The sequence below is a fragment of the Paroedura picta genome, chromosome 9, assembly GCF_049243985.1.
Source record: "Paroedura picta isolate Pp20150507F chromosome 9, Ppicta_v3.0, whole genome shotgun sequence".
NCBI classification, from domain to species: Eukaryota; Metazoa; Chordata; class Lepidosauria; order Squamata; family Gekkonidae; genus Paroedura; species Paroedura picta.
Window position 1 is genome coordinate 81,955,173 of NC_135377.1, and position 17,464 is coordinate 81,972,636.

Below are 17,464 nucleotides of genomic sequence, written 5' to 3' on the forward strand. Positions count from 1 at the left end.
CTGTTGTTTAATATGTCCGTCTGTCCGAACAGGCTCCAACCATAAACCTGGCAGACGAGCTCTTTCTTGCAGGCCCTACGGAACTTCACAGTCTAGCGATAGAAGTTTTACTCTACAGATCCGGTAACTCTTTCTGGATTTTATCTTCAAGTGTAATTTCTTCTGTGAGCAAAGTTTTGCTTTGTCCTTGCCAGTCAATTAAATAATGGGCACCCAAAGACTTTATTATCATCATGAGCTGGAAGCTTAGGAATTCTCCACGCTTCCCTGTTTTTGCAAGCAAAGGAGGAGCCTGTAAGATCAACCCACTTTCTACTTTCATGGATTTTCCAGCCATGAATGAGCCTTTCCATGTGTCATTTCCCCCTCCCCACCCCAGTAATAGTTTTGATCACAGTTCTCTTTTCCATTAGGAAAAATGCTTTTTTTTGTGTTCCTTGCAGGAATGTGACTGTCTCTGCACTGAAGAAGACTGATGAAAGCACTTCTATGAATAACTTTAGCCTGTTACAAGAGCACAGAGTACCCATATTCTTCCCAGTACATGCTGTTGCCATTTTGTTTAGATAGTCTATTGCAGGCTTTCTCATCCGGGGTTTCATGAAACCCCGGATGGCCCTGGAAGGGTTTCCTGAATGGGTGGGAGTTAATTTGTATATGTTTTTTTTTTAACTGTTAAACATTTATCAGGTGCCTCTTGTGGCGCAGAGTGGTAAGGCAGCAATATGCTGTCTGGAGCTGTCTGCCCATGAGGTTGGGAGTTCGATCCCAGCAGCCGGCTCAAGGTCAACTCAGCCTTCCATCCTTCCGAGGTCGGTAAAATGAGTACCCAGCTTGCTGGGGGGTAAACGGTAATGACTGGGGAAGGCACTGGCAAACCACCCCGTATTGAGTCTGCCATGAAAACGGTGGAGGGCGTCACCCCAAGGGTCAGACATGACTCGGTGCTTGCACAGGGGATACCTTTACCTTTACCTTATGACCATATATGGTTATGTTGACCTGCCCCCCCCCCACCAATGACCAGTGATGGGTCTGGACGAGTAGGAAGGGAAGGGTCCCCGAATGGGCATGTACACAGCTATGCTTTCCAACCATATTCGGTGCAATTGCTCCATTTCTGGGGTTTCTCAAAGCCTAAAGAATGGTTCAGGAGTTTTTCAGTAGTAAAAAAGTTGAGAAAGGCTGGTCTTTTGGAAGCTTTTACACATGCTGCTGGTATATGCATTTTGATAGCACAAGCATAATTTCTGTAAAAGGCTTGCATGATCAAATTTAAAAAGTCCTTGCACACTTCTGAACTGCGGTGATTGTTCAGTAGACTATCTTTAAAAATGAGAAATTCTTTCAAATAGGGCCCCCCAATCCTTTTTGAGCCTCTGGGCATATTTGGGATTCTGACATGGTATGGTGGGCACGGCAACAAAAATGGCTGGTACAGGAGGTGGAGCCAGCCACAAAAGGAAGATCACAGCTTACTTTAGTAACACACTGTAGATCCTTGTGCTGTGGTGGCAGCTGCTGCAAAAGCAATGTTTGTTTAAAAAATCTGTACAGCCAGTGAAATCTCCCAAAGCACAGTTCCTGAAAACTCTTGGCAAGGGGACGTCTGAGGAACATGGTGACCTGATAAGAAATACTCTCAAAGGCTGCAGTCCTTCCTCGCTGTGGGGAAACAACTCCAGGGAAGGAGGGAATGTACTTCTCTGTCCTCCCCCATGAGGGAGACCCAACCGAAAGGGGAACCCACGGGGGTACAGTACAGATCTTTATTATGGTCAAAGACCAGCAGAGTGATAATTAGCACTCAATTAGTTACAAAACATAACACAGCTAAAAGCATATATTTGCTAATAATATAAAATAGCTTAGACCATAAAACTGCTAAAAGCATGAATTAGATTATACAATTAGAAAATACATATAGGAAATTATTCTGATCACAGCTCTCTCAATCAATAAGGTATTAGTCATCTTCCGCTGAATTTTCATGGCTGCAGCACAGAATCTGACAATACTATACGTTATAGCATAATTTATGTCTGTGAGCAGTAAGGAGGTATAAAATTGACCTGAACCCCTTGGGACTGTATATAACAATGGTGAAATAAAAATGGAACATATATCATTATAATACTGAACCCACGGGGGAATTACATACTTAATAGGTCAGATTTCCACCTGGGTTCTGGAAATGGCAAGCACAACTGAGATAAGGAGGACATTTTGCCGATAAGGTCAGATGACTCCAACCAATATTTCTAAACAAGTTTGGATTCAGTATTATTTTACAATCTTAGCAGTATTCTGGATTCCTGAAACTACAATAATTTGGACGTTTTCAGACTCCTGGAACTCCTATCATAATTGAAAAGATTAGCATCTTATATAGCACTAACATATAGCACTAAGAGAGACCCTTCTTTGAAACTTAATGGTTCATGGAACAAGGGTTCTGATAAACTTTGAACTTTAATTGCAGCTATTCAGCAAAAGATTTATATGACCAGTTGTACTGGACTTTATTTTGGCAGAATGGCATTTGATTGCTTTCCAAGAAAATCTCAGCTTTAGTAATAGAGCAAAAATACTAAGTAAAGCTCTTTTTAAAATATTATTTACTCTGAATATAGAATTGATTATTTTCATTTTGATCTTTACTCTTATCAAAGATTTTGAGACACGAGGTTTAGTTGAAGCACTCAGTGATTTGGCTCATTGGAAATACAAGATTATTTGTTTTCCTCTGTTATATATTTTCCTATTTGGACATGTGAAATTCCTCAGAATGAAAAACAACATGAAAACATTAGTGTTTTTTTTTCTGAAGGCCTTAAATGAATCTGCTGCTCCCCTCCTCTATTTCCTTGTTTTGCCTCCTCCCTTCTCTCCTCCTGTTTTTATGTATCACCTCTCTCCCCCATTTTACTTTGTTATAATTTTAATGGAGAAAAATGTTAGCTTGATGTTTATGATTCAGTGATTAGAAGATAAACTATCTTTTTCTTCTATTCCAGAATATTCATTACTTGCTATATTTATTCCTTTTTATAAGAACTGTAGAGAATATAATTTTTATTCTAATGGGCATCCACTTTAGATAAGTTATTTAAATAGTATAAACTTTGATTATTGTATATTTGATATATGCATAGAAAACAGTGGGAATAATATATGAGTGTACAGAGCAGTGAAAAGGAAAATGGCAACAAAAACATCAAAGAGGCAAAAAAAAGGGTACAGGTAAAGCAGATGAGGATCAGAGAACTGATGAAATGCTGGAAAAATTATTGTGAATATTGGTGCAACAATGTGACAAATTTGAAGAAAACTCAAAAGACCACCCAAGATTCAGAGAAAAGAACTTTAAAATATATTCAGAGTATTCCGAGAAATATTAAAGTATCTGAGAAGAGAACGCAGAAGAACATTCAAGAAATCAGAAACGAATTTAGAATAGAATAGAAATTCAAAGAACAAACAATTAAAAAAAAATTACAGGAACAAACATAAAAATTATTTTAATCAAAGAGAAGCAAAAATTTCAAAAGGTAGAATCTTCTAATTGAGAGGACAGAACAAAGAATTGAACTCCTGAAAACTGAAAGCTGATCTAATAATTTGCGCTTTACAGAAATCCCAGACAGAGAAGAAAAGCTTTTATAATTTACTTCAGAATTATTTGATCATAGAAGGCTTTCCTGAAATTGACCAGTTTTTAAAAGTGAATTCAAGATTTGCATTCAAGAATAAGCTACGTCAAGATATTTTGGTTCAATTCACCTACAAGTAAACATGAGATGCAATATTTAAGAAACAAAAGGAATCACCCCACTAGATTGTGGGGAAAGAAATGTAGATATTTCAGGATTTACCAACTAGCATGTTAAAGAAAGGGAAGACTCTTGATACAGATTCCACAAAAGCAATAAATAAGTGTTGGAAAATACTATTTCAGTAGAAGTATTTTTAACAAAAAGATAAATAATCACAACAGCAGAACAAGCAATTGGCTGAAGAACTGCAAGTGGAAGACTTATAAAGCATAACAGAAGGAGAATCTCTTAGTAATTTAAAGCAGTCTGCTAGTAGCTCAAAGCAAAGTTCGCAGATCAAAAATTCCAGAGAAGAAACAAGTATAGTAAAGGATGTTGGATGTGGAAACATAATCGGGGGAAATGAATAATTTAAAAATAGTATCCATATCAATGGACTGAATTCTGCTTTCAGCTGAAAAAAATTAAACACTATTATGGCTACATATAAGAACGAACTCTTCTACAAGAAGCTCCCATAAAGAAGAAATACAAACAGATTTTAAACAATAAAGCATATCTTTCTTCAGCACAAAATAAAAAAATATAGAGTATCCATTTACATAAACCCACAATTAGAAGTATTGGAAGAATTAAGAGACTTGGAAGATACTTAATTTTAAAAGGCAAAATATTGAACGATAGCATCCATATGCACCAAATGAGGTCAAAGTTAAATTATGGAGAATTTTTTTCCAATCTATGCTAGATTTCCAAGATGAGGAAACAGTGATTCTTGGACATATGAATGGAGTGCTAGACCTCAAAAAGGACCAAGGACTATTAAAAGTGGAAAATCACCTAAAAGTGTACTTCAATACATGGAAATGCTGAATTAGAATGCTCCTGGAGAACCAAACACCCAAAGTGCAGAGGCATCAAAGATATTCAAGAACAGACATGTCTTTTATATTTTAAAACATTGACAATGGATTTCGAAAAAGTATTCAACGAAGATATTTCCAAATAATAATCCCATAGAAGTCGTCTAGATAATTATAAAGAAGGAGGTTAAATCATATTCTTTTATTACACAAAGATAAAGTAAAAAAGTATTAAAAGATCTGGAAGAGTTTTTTTTTAAACAAACAACATAGAATGTCTCCAGCTACTATTTGGGAAGCCAGTAAAACTTGTATCAGAGGAATTCTACGAGAAGCTGCTGATAAAAACAAGGTTATAATAAACATTTGCTGGCAGGGGCTCGTGGGAATTGTAGTCCATGAACATCTGGAGGACCACAGGTTGACTACCCCTGCTGTACAGGATCGTGCTGTATAGCTGTAAAGGAACTACTTGACTGATGCTAGTAAGATTGGCAATTGTGGGTCTTCTGGGCCATGTCCCTGACAAAAATACCAGGCACGGTTACTGGCGAAACATCAGGGACCAAATCTACCAGACCATGGCCACACAGTCCGGAAAACCCGCAACAGCCAGCAAACTCTGGCCGTGAAAGACCGTGACAATCCTTAGTGAGGCTGTGTAAAGGTAAAGGTAAAGGTATCCCCTGTGCAAGCACTGGGGCCATGACCCTTGGGGTGACGCCCTCTAGCGTTTTCATGGCAGACTCAATACGGGGTGGTTTGCCAGTGCCTTCCCCAGTCATTACCGTTTACCCCCCAGCAGCAAGCTGGGTACTCAGGCTGTGTAGTTGCTGCTAATTGGTGTGTGTGTTTTTCTTGGAATGAAGTTTTAAACAACCTTTAGGCCAGGTTGTTTCCTCGTATTGTTTTTCATGACGATTAATTTTATATTTTTAGCGCCAGATGCCACTTCAGGTACTCTTTATTGTAAAGAATGTAAAATGTCAAAGGCAGTCAAATAGCAGTCAGTACATCGAGCTGGCAATTGAAGCAGATTTTGAGGACAATCCAATGCCCTTCTGAATCTTTCCCTCCTGTGCATGTTACTAAATGTTACTGTGAGAATGTCCAGCCACCCTTCTGTTTTCCTGCTGGCAGCCATTACTGGATCAAGACACCTAACAGATAGTTAAACATACTCCTGCCTGTGTGGCGTTGGACATTAACGAAATTTGAAAATAACATATGGGGCATATAAATTATTAAATTCAAACATCAGGAAGAAGTTCCTGACAGAGCGGTTTCTCAGTGGAACAGGCTTCCTCGGGAGGTGGTGGGTTCTCCATCTTTGGAGATTTTTAAACAGAGGCTGGATAGTCATCTGACGGAGAGGCTGATTCTATAAAGGCAAAGGGGTGGCAGGTGACAGTGGATGAGCAATAGGGTTGTGAGTGTCCTACATAGTGCAGGGGGTTGGACTAGGTGACCCATGAGGTGCCTTCCAACTCTTTTATTCTTCTATGATTCTATGAAATGACTAGATCAAGCATAGACAATAACAACACATCTTTAATGGTCACATGCAGCTCTCAACTCAATGCATCATTAGTAACTTAAAACTGATACTAGATAATGACAGTTCTGTTTTATAAATACCAGCGGGTAAACCTTTTCTTGCCCACAGACAGCCCCCAGGCCTTAAACAATTCCTCCACAATAGTACAACATCTAATTTGAATATGGACTGTGGTACCAGAGATTGCAATACACCCTGATGCCAATTTTCCTGCCATATACACCCAGACAACACAGTTACTGGACCTAACAGCATCAACAACACCCTCAAGCTCATTTTGTTCATCTAACATTGTTGTTGTTGTTGTTGTTATGTGCGAAGTCGTGTCCGACCCATCGTGACCCCATGGACAATGATCCTCCAGGCCTTCCTGTCCTCTACCATTCCCTGGAGTCCTTTTAAGTTTGCACCGACTGCTTCAGTGACTCCATCCATCCACCTCATTCTCTGTCGTCCCCTTCTTCTTTTGCCCTCGATCGCTCCCAGCATTAGGCTCTTCTCCAGGGAGTCCTTCCTTCTCATGAGGTGGCCAAAGTATTTGAGTTTCATCTTCAGGATCTGGCCTTCTAAAGAGCAGTCAGGGCTGATCTCCTCTAGGACTGACCGGTTTGTTCACCTTGCAGTCCAAGGGACTCGCAAGAGTCTTCTCCAGCACCAGAGTTCAAAAGCCTCAATTCTTTGACGCTCGGCCTTCCTTATGGTCCAACTTTCGCAGCCATACATTGCAACTGGGAATACCATAGCCTTGACTAAACGCACTTTTGTTGGTAGGGTGATGTCTCTGCTTTTTAGGATGCTGTCTAGATTTGCCATAGCTTTCCTCCCTAGGAGCAAGCGTCTTTTAATTTCTTTGCTGCAGTCCCCATCTGCAGTGATCTTGGAGCCGAGGAAAATAAAATCTGTCACTATCTCCATTTCTTCCCCATCTATTTGCCAGGAATTGAGAGGGCCGGCTGCCATGATCTTTGTTTTCTTGATGTTGAGTTTCAAGCCAACTTTTGCACTCTCCTCCTTCACCCGCATCAACAGGCTCTTTAGTTCCTCTTCAATTTCTGCCATTAGAGTGGTATCATCTGCATATCTGAGGTTGTTGATATTTCTCCCTGCAATCTTGATCCCAATTTGTGACTCCTCTAATCCCGCCTTTCTCATGATGTGCTCCGCATACAAGTTAAATAGGCAAGGCGACAGTATACAGCCTTGCCGAACTCCTTTCTCAATTTTGAACCAATCCGTGATTCCATGTTCAGTTCTCACTGTTGCTTCTTGACCTGCATATAAATTTCTCAAGAGACAAATAAGATGCTCTGGTATTCCCATCTCTTTAAGAACTTGCCACAATTTGTTGTGCTCCACACAATCAAAGGCTTTAGCATAGTCAATGAAGCAGAAGTAGATGTTCTTCTGGAACTCCCTAGCTTTTTCCATGATCCAGCGTATGTTGGCAATTTGATCTCTAGTTCCTCTACCTCTTCGAAATTCTGCCTGTACTTCTGGAAGTTCTCGGTCCACATATTGCTGGAGCCTAGCTTGTAGGATTTTGAGCATAACTTTGCTAGCATGAGAAATGAGTGCAATGGTGCGGTAGTTTGAACATTCTTTGGCATTGCCCTTCTTTGGGATTGGAATGTAAACTGACCTTTTCCAATCCTGTGGCCATTGCTGAGTTTTCCAAATTTGCTGGCATATTGAGTGTAGCACTTTTACTGCATCGTCCTTTAAGATTTTGAATAGTTCAACTGGAATGCTGTCACCACCACTAGCTTTATTGTTGCTCAGACTTCCTAAGGCCCATTTGACTTCACATTCCAGGATGTCTGGCTCCAGGTCAGTAACTACCCCACTGTGGTCATCAGGGATGTTAAGCTCGCTCTTGTATAGTTCTTCTGTATAATTTTGCCACCTTTGCTTAATCTCTTCTGCTTCTGTGAGGTCCCTACCATTTTGGTCCCTTATCATACCCATCTTTGCATGAAACGTTCTCTTCATATCTCCAATTTATCTAACATTGTAGATGTCATTAAATGCCAACAATGCCCTTCTCTTCTCTACATAGAGCATATGCCAAAGGATAAATGGATACAATTCTGACATCAAAAATCACAAAACTGAGAATACTTCCAGGGCACTCAATGGAGAACCTCCAAGTAGCAAAATAATTTATTGCAAAATAATTTCACAATCACACTAATTGGGCAATTGTTGAGTTATAAGTATGTATGTATTTATTTATTTATTTGGATTTGTATACTGCCCCTTCTTTGCAGTTCTGAGTGGTTTACATTGAAACATTATCTAACTTTACATGGAACTTTACATGGAACTGTACATTACATGGAACTTTAGATTACAACAATGGAACTCCCTGTGCTTAACACAGATATCAGTTTCTTATCTCACTACACATGCTAATGTCATTCAGTTTTCACAGATGTAAACTCCTTTTTTATGTTGTATGTTCATCAGCTGCTATACATAGCTCTCACCAATTGCCTTAATCCAATTTTCGCTATATGCTGCCATTCACAGGTTTTACCAGTTGCCTTAATCCAATCTTAGTTGTATTTGCTGCTATTCACCAGTCTTACTAATTGCCACTATCCAGTTTAGCTCTAAATGACAATTCCTGGCAACATGCTGTGCACCTACTACCTATTTGTAATGCTTGGTGAATTCGGTTTCTGTGTATCTGATGAATTGTTCGTGCCTATACCCAGAATACAGTTTTGTTGTTCTTAAAGGTATCCCTGGTCTCAAACTTTGTTCTGCTGCTTCAGACCAACAAGCTTACCTCCCTGAGTAGATTGTATATAGAATCATATAATCATAGAGTTGGAAAGGCCTCATGGGTCATATAGTCCAACCCCCTGCTCTGTGCAGGACACTCACAATCCTATCACTCATCCACTGTAATCTGCCACCCCCTCAAACCTTCATAGAATCAGCCCCTCCATCAGATGGCTCTCCAGCCTCTGTTTAAAAATTTCCAGAGATGGAGAACCCATCACCTCCCGAGGAAGCCTGTTCCACTGAGAAACCACTCTGTCAGGAACTTCTTCTGGATGTTTCTTTTGAATTAATTTCATCCCATTGGTTTTAGTCCGTCCCTTTGGGGCAAGAGAGAACAACTCTGCTCCATTCTCTACATGGCAGCCTTTTAAATACTTGAAGATGGTTATCAGATCCCTTCTCATTTGTCTCCTCTCCAGGTTAAACAGACCAAGCTCCCCCAACCTTTCCTCATACGTCTTGGTCTCCAAACCCCTCACCATCTTTGTTGCCCTCCTCTGGACACGCCCCAGTTTGTCTACATCCCTCTTCAACTGTGGTGCTCAAAATTGTGGTATATAGTTCTGCTCCAGGCTCTTTCCTGCGCATGAAGGAGGGATAACTGTTCTGAGATTAATAGCGTCTCAGGCAGGGGTAGTCAAACTGCGGCCCTCCAGATGTCCATGGACTACAATTCCCAGGAGCCCCTGCCAGCATTCGCTGGCAGGGGGTTCCTGGGAATTGTAGTCCATGGACATCTGGAGGGCCGCAGTTTGACTACCCCTGGTCTCAGGTTTAACCTCCAGTGCTCAGGGTTTTATTCTAGGCCTGAATTCACATGTACAGAACATGATTCACCCGGCTTCAATATCCCTGCCACCGCCCGTCAGGATTGGGGAAAGGTTGGGACCATCCTCTTTGGTCTGAAAACATTAGAGCCCCTAATTCACTGTGTCCCCCATTTAAGAAATGGAACAGCTAATGTTGTGACAATGTTTAGGGATTGCAAACACAGGATCCAGTGTCTTAACAAACCCGGGGATGTTAGTCATGTAATTAATCTCATGCAGCTGTCTGCTGTTTTGCAGAGGATTAAAAATAATAATAACGTTTTAAGATTTCCACGGGATGAAATACAGAACACAGAAATAAATATGGAACAGGACAGTCTGTTTTCATCCTTCTGATTGAGCTTAACGGTGAACCATCAGCCTGAAAAGACTAATAATTCCTGTGGAGGGGGTGGGAAATACCTATTCATGCTGGTGGTCATGTGTATAAAGTTCAAGAACATGTTTAGTTTTACCTCTAGAACAGTCAACCTGTGGTCCGCAGATGTCCATGGACTACAATTCCCATGAGCCCCTGCCAGCTGGCAGGGGTTCATGGGAATTGTAGTCCATGGACATCTGGAGGACCACAGATTGACTACCCCTGCTCTAGAAGAAGTTGTTTATTGTCCAGAAGTCATTGGTCTTATTTTAGACACACCCTCCGTGTTCTTTCCACTGAGCAGAGGCCCAGTGACATGTTGTTCACAATATTCTGGTGTCTATTTTTATACTTTTGCTCTTTCTGCAAACAAAGGCACCATGTGTAATCCTCGCCGATCCAGCAGAATTATTTCCATTCTGCTTGGTTCAGTTTCGACAAACCTGGCATATAAACTGCGCAGCATTTCCATAAAATCATTTGCAACAGGAGGCCTGCTCTGTTGACATGCAGGCTGAAAGCTAGTTGCAGCGTTTGCCAGGAAATTATATTGTGAAGGGAAATCTAGACATATTTTCTGCCATCAGGGCTAACTTTTGGAAACATCTGTCAGTACGCTGTTACATGCCCCGTGAGCTTTCATTATGCAGCAATTTTTTTTTCCTTTGCAAAAATAGTGTCTTTTTATACCCCTCCTCCTTTTTATAATACAAGAATGATGGCTCTGACCGAGTAGCCTGCTGCAGGCAAAATGGCATGCAATACCTGAATCCTGGTTTATCTGTGGTTATGCCTGGGTTGGAGCCAGGAGGAATACTATACCCAACTGTAATAGGCCTGTTAAAATATTAACACTTCGTATTGCGAGAACACAGATGAGAAGCGTACAATTTGGGGCCTATTGAGACATATGAGCTGGGAATCTTAGGGTTGTGTGCGGCGTCGGCGTCCGAATCGGCCGCTCCGGGATGCCGCACCGTGGCGGGGGGGGGAGAGGGAGGGAGCGCGGCATTTACGAGATGCAAAGGTGCTTCATGCTTCCAAATTGCCTTGAACATATAACATCTGAAGGGCATGGCTCCTCTTACGTGAACCTGTGTTGATTTTAACGCTAGCTTAATTGTTATGGGCTTCCTATGAGGCAGGGGTAGTCAACCTGTGTGGTCTTCCAGATGTTCATGGACTACAATTCCCATGAGCCTGGCAGGGGCTCATGGGAATTGTAGTCCATGATCATCTGGAGGACCACAGGTTGACTACCCCTGTTATAAGGCATCCTAGGAGTTGTAATTTAAATGTAAACAGCATTTCTATCAGCCTTTTATCGAAATAGCATTACCGGGGTATCCTGGGTAGAATCATAGAATCATAGAATCATAGAGTTGGAAGGGGCCATACAGGCCATCTAGTCCAACCCCCTGCTCAATGCAGGATCAGCCCTAAGCATCCTAAAGCATCCAAGAAAAGTGTGTATCCAACCTTTGCTTGAAGACTGCCAGTGATGACGGTTAAGCCAGCCTTGATTGATCCGCTTCTGACCGCATGGGTGTGGGGGAAAGTTCTCCTGTTAAAACAAAACCTTCCTTTCGTACTCCTTGGGCTTTTAGACCGTATCCTCTTATTTTCAAAGAGCGCCCTACACTTCTGGCTGAGTGTAGTACACAGCAGCTATTGCCCCAAACAATTAAACATGCCTGTGAGTTTAGGTGTGAATGTCAAAGTCACAGATAGCTCAGACGAAAAGAAAGGGTGACTTAAAAAAAAAGACTGTCAATACTGTTTCTATATTTATCATGAGATATAAAATAATAAATGCAATAACAATTCTGAAAAATATACTCCCTTTCGCAAGTTCTCTCCCTTTAGTCTATCTGAAGGTCATCCTGCATTTTCCCTTTCCCAAGTGGCTGGTAAGATTTGGCTCGCCATGAAGGAGCATAGCGTGTGAATGCTGCTGGGAGTATGTTGAGGTCAAATGCCCAGTGCATTGTCACATTGGCGTGCCAGCTTCTGATTTCTAGAAAACAGCTTGCATTTGCCGCCTATCAGTGCCCCGCTGACATCCTCGACAAGCAGACTCTTGGTTGAAGAAATCTTTATTGCAAGTAGTAGCAAAACAGGCACAAGTCATTCTATGCCAAAAGGAAAGTTAGCACAAGTCCACCTACCTATATGACTGTCCCTGAGCCCACCCCCAGACACCCTCTAGCGCCCCAAAGCCAGGTGCTATAGCTCAGTGTTCCCAAAGTGAAAGTGATAGAAAAGCAACTGTCCAAGAACTACCAAGAGAGCAGTCCATGCCACCCAGGTCAAGAGATAACCAGGAGATGTAGAGGAGGCTCTTGGGAAGTTTGCTGCAAGCCTCCCTGAGGTTTGAGAGGTAAAATAACGAAGTTTAGAAGCCCCTGTTCTTTGGTCAAGCACAACTTGATAATGACAGCAAATAGATAGCACAATAACACACAAGATAAATGCAATGCAAATCATTAAAACATTTAAGGTAAATATAAAATTATATTATTATTTCACTAGTCCTGAAGTGAGTATCAGCTGATGATTTTTGCAGCCTATGGCAAGAAAATCAGAATCCAGTGGCACTTTTAAGACTAACAAAGATTTATTCAAGGCGGGAGCTTTCGAAAGTGCAAGCACTTGAAAGCTCACGCCTTGAATAAATCTTTGTTGGTCTTAAAGGTGCTCCTGGACTCTGATTTTATTGTGTAACTTCAGACCAACACGGCTACCCATTTGAATCTATGGCAAGAAAGTTTGCTCCTGGCACTGTGAATTTCGGGCCTCTGTCTTCCAGTAGCAGCCTGGTATTTTCCAAGTCTGAGACGATGATCCTACAAAGGGGTAATTAACTTATTGTGAACCTCTGAATATAATGAGCAGCAAAGGAGGACAGAGTCTACTTCAGGGGTAGTCAAACTGCGGCCCTCCAGATGTCCATGGACTACAATTCCCAGGAGCCCCTGCCAGCATTTGCTGGCAGGGGCTCCTGGGAATTGTAGTCCAAGGACATCTGGAGGGCCGCAGTTTGACTACCCCTGGCCCTTTTAAGATTCCATTCAGAGGCCAGGCTCTTAGAAACAACCATGGGCTTGGCACAGCTCAATCGTAACTCTGCAACCAAACACTGGAAATGGCCAGGACAAAGACCTGCCAACGACCAATGCCAGCTCCTGTAAAGTGCTAAATATAACATACGGACATATGTCTATATCTGAGTAATAAAGAAATGTAGTAAATATCAGCCATAAAACAAACCTGTACGGGGCAGATGCATGTTTATAAGTCTGATTCTGAAGGTTTCATTCTGTCCTGTCTAAACGGTCTGGTAGATGTCCTCTGCCTTTCTAAGCGGACGCTTCTCAAAAGGAGTGCTCGTGTACAGCCATGTGAGGCAGTGGTTCATCGAGTATATTACTACATATTATATAAAATGGCTTGGATCCAGCCAGACATTTTTCTGTCTGCAGAGTATTTCTTCTTCACTTTCTTGCTTTTCTCCTCTCCTGTCTCAGCTGACATGGTCCCCAAAACGTAGCATTTCAAGTGCCTTTTGGACTGTGGGAATGTTTGGCTGGATCCATGGTAATGATTAAACAATGGTTCAAGGCCACTAAGCTAAATGTTGGACAGGGGCTGTTTCCACTCGGGGATTTTTCCCTGGGTTGCACACAGCGTGCCCTGGATTTATTTAGGATTTTCCGCATGATGCTATACTATTTCCAAGTCTTTCTCATGGGGCTGCCATGACTTTCCCTTTCAAACAGGAACAATGAAAAACCTTCTTCTGCTCTGACGTAAAGGGACAATGGTATGCCAGCTGCTGGCAGAAACTCCGTCCGAAAGCTCTGACGATGTTATCCGTTCGGTCATGTCCGACCCTTGGCGATTCTATAGGAAAGTCTTCGCCACGCGCCCCTGTCTCTGACTGATTCTTTTAGTTGGTTTTTAGATTGTGCTATGATGCTGTACCTTTTTTCCCAGGCTGCTTCAGTTTTTAACGTCTTTGACATTTTAGCTTGCTGTTTTGATCAGTTGGTCTCCAAAGTAGCTTATAGCAGGGGTAGTCAACCTGTGGTCCTCCAGATGTTCATGGACTACACTTCCCAGGAGCCCCTGCCAGAATTTGCTGGTAGGGGCTCATGTGAATTGTAGTCCATGAACATCTGGAGGACCACAGGTTGACTACCCCTGGCTTATAATAGATTGAAACAATTGAAGATTTCTTCCTCTAAGGCCAGTTACAAAAAAAAAAATGAGCATATATGAGGGTAAATCAAAAAGCATTGGTAGTACAGTCCCAGGACATACATGCATGGGTTTATTCCGAACAAAAGTTTTCTCAAAGGACACAGGACAATTGGGAGGCTTATTATGAAGATATTTTAAGAAAATTGAAAACCGTATTGGTGAGAAAAAGGCCAGGAAAGCTGCGCTGAGGAATTTCCCCCCCTATCACAATGCACCTGCTCAGTCTTCAACAGTAGTAAAGGAAAACTTCATTGGGAAACTCTACCCCAGGGGTAGTCAAACTGCGGCCCTCCAGATGTCCATGGACTACAATTCCCAGGAGCTCCTGCCAGCATTCGCTGGCAGGGGCTCCTGGGAATTGTAGTCAATGGACATCTGGAGGGCCGCAGTTTGACTACCCCTGCTCTACCCTATGTACAGCCCTTCAGACTTCTTTTCCTCCCTAAAACTCAAAGAACATTTAAAAGGAACACAATTTGATCTCCTCAAGGATGCTGAAGCTGCCATTTTGACATGATATAAATTGAAGAGTGCAGAATTTTTTGGGGAAGGGTTTTATGTCACCCTGGGATTTCTTGACAGCCCTGGAAGGGTTTCCTGAATGGGTGGAAATGAATTATTTTTAAAAAAAAATTTTTAATTTGTTAAACATTTATCGGGTGATATGACCAGATATGGTCATGTCGGCCCACCTCCTAAAATGGCCTGTTATGGGTCTGGAGGGGTTGGGAAGGGGAGGGGCCCCAGGTAGGTGTGTACATGGCTCTGCTTCCCAACGTATTCTGCATGATCGGGCCACCTGAAGGATGTTTGAGGGGTTTCTCAGTGGTAAAAATCTTGAAGAAGGCTGGACTAGAGAGATCGAAACATGAAGTCTATAGACCTAGAAGGAGGATATTTCAAGGAACAATAGCTTCACATTTTGATATTTTTGTTTAATATAGGTTTCTGGGATTTTATAGCCATATTTACTTATTTTTAAGTATGCACTTGAAGGAGGCCTGACTTTTGGGGAACTGTATAGTATATTGGTCAATTTATCTGCTACTTAGTCAGAATTTCAGGAAAAGGAAAGTGCAGGCCCTTGTATGTTTCTTGTAGGCCACTGCCCGATTTAAGCAATAGAGACTAAAAAGGACTCAGTCACAATCTCACACAGGAATTTACTAGCACGGGAGAAGTGTGCAGGCAGGCTCTAAAACTTTTTACAGCAGCAAAATGGGTACAGTTGCCAGCTCTGGGTTGGGAAATACCTGCCGATTTTGGGGGTGGAGCCTGAAGAGGACGGGGTTTGGAGAGGGGAAGGGCTTCAGTGGGGTATAATGTCTCCAGGGGGACTGATCACTGTTGCCCGGAGATCAGTCGTCATAGCAGGAGATCTACAGCCACCACCTGGAGGTTGGCATCCCTAAAATGGGCAGTTTCTTTTGCATTTAAAACGTAAGAAGAGCCCTGCTGGATCAGATGAGTGGTCCATCTAGTTCAGCCTCCTGTCCCACACAGTGGCCAGCCAGTCTGGAGGGCCAGCAACAGGGTACAGAGGCCGAGGCCTTCCCCAGAGGTTGCCTCCTGGCTTTGGGATTCAGAGGGTTAGTGCCTCTGAATGTGGAGGTTCCTATCATTAGTAGCCATGAATAGACTTATCCTCCATGAATCTATGTGAGCCAGCTTTGTATAGTGGGTAAGAGTGGCAGCTTGTAATCTGGAGAGCTGGGTTTGATTCCTCAGTCCTCCACATGCAGCCAGCTGGGTGGTGTTAAGCTAGTCATGGTCCTGTTGGAGCTGTTCTCCCACACCAGTTCTGTCAGAGCTCTCTCAGCCCCAACCTACCTTTACCTCATAGGGTGTCTGTTGTGTGGAGAGGAAGAGGAGGTAATGGTTAGTCTTTGAGGCTCCTTAGGATAGTGAAAAATGGGGTATAAAAAACAATGATTCTATTCCTCTTTTTAAATCTGTTGATTCCTGTAGGCATCAATATGATAGTGAATCAGCTTGATTTCAGTATTAGTGAAATATAGATAAAATGCAGGACTACTTGATAGAAATGACGAGAAACTGTTGAACTTTGTCTCTTTCTTCTTTTTTAGAAGGAGTTAATTCTTGATATTGTCGTTCCCAGTCAACTAAATCGACATGAACCTCCCTCTTATCTTCAGGGGATTCTAGTTTAGGCCTGGAATGATTTTCATCTAGTGAACTAATTTTATCTTAATGAAAAGCCAAGTCGTAGATCCCCTCTAATCAGTTTCAAGAAGACTTTAAAACAAACAAACTGCATAATTTATTGTTCTTTTTTGTACTGTAGTGGGGAGGAATTCGAATTCTATTCAACTCAGCTAGCCTGGAATAAAATGTTAATTTGTGTTGTCCTTCCTAATCATGGAAGTGTTTATTTTGCTTAGAGTAGGAGCCGGCTGAGAACTCAGTCCTCTAAAAGTAAATTTATTTTATTGGATTTGCACCAGTGGATAACATTGCAAACCATGGAACGGAATGACAATTCCTGCAAACCATTTTCCTTACAATCAAGCTTACACTTTGAATAACACTTTGTTGGCCATCAAGGTGCCCCTGGGCTCAAACATTGTTCTGCTGCTTCAGACCAACATGGCTACGCATATTTTCCTCTCTGTGATGCTTATCTTCAGCCCAAGGCTGCCTCAGGCGTACAGATAGCCAATAGGACTTGAGATGAATAAAACACAGTAGAACATCCATGTTATGTTCTCTCTTCAGGCCTTGTAGAGGTGGCCAAACTGGGGCTCTCCAGATGTCCATGGACTACAATTCTCATGCCAGCACATGCTGGAAGGGGCTCATGGAAATTGTAGCCCAGTTTGGCCACCCCTGGCCTGCTGTAAGCAGCTTGGTAGGGCAAAGGGGAAATGCTTGGGTGCAGAAAATTAGCATCTGTTATGAGATGTATCCTTGACGGAGTGAAATTCCTCAGATTTATTTGAGCTCATGTCAGGTTCAGGACATGGAGTTCAAGTCCGGTAGTGCCTAAAAGTCCAGCAGAATCT

The 17,464-nt window shown here is 42.0% G+C and overlaps 1 protein-coding gene across 4 annotated transcripts in view; it reads left to right on the forward strand.

Annotated features, from left to right (window-relative positions):
- BCL2 (BCL2 apoptosis regulator) overlaps window positions 1-17,464 on the forward strand; it is a 185,729-nt gene that overhangs the window by 35,544 nt on the left and 132,721 nt on the right. Inside the window, exon 3 of one of the 4 annotated variants that reach the window (XM_077353417.1) lies at window positions 444-3,011. The exons of the other annotated variants lie outside the window; for them this stretch is intronic. Coding sequence (XP_077209532.1) covers window positions 444-476 — 33 coding nt within the window. The 3' untranslated portion in view covers window positions 477-3,011. Of the gene's footprint in view, window positions 1-443; window positions 3,012-17,464 lie in introns of those variants that run through there. 4 annotated transcript variants of the gene reach the window in all.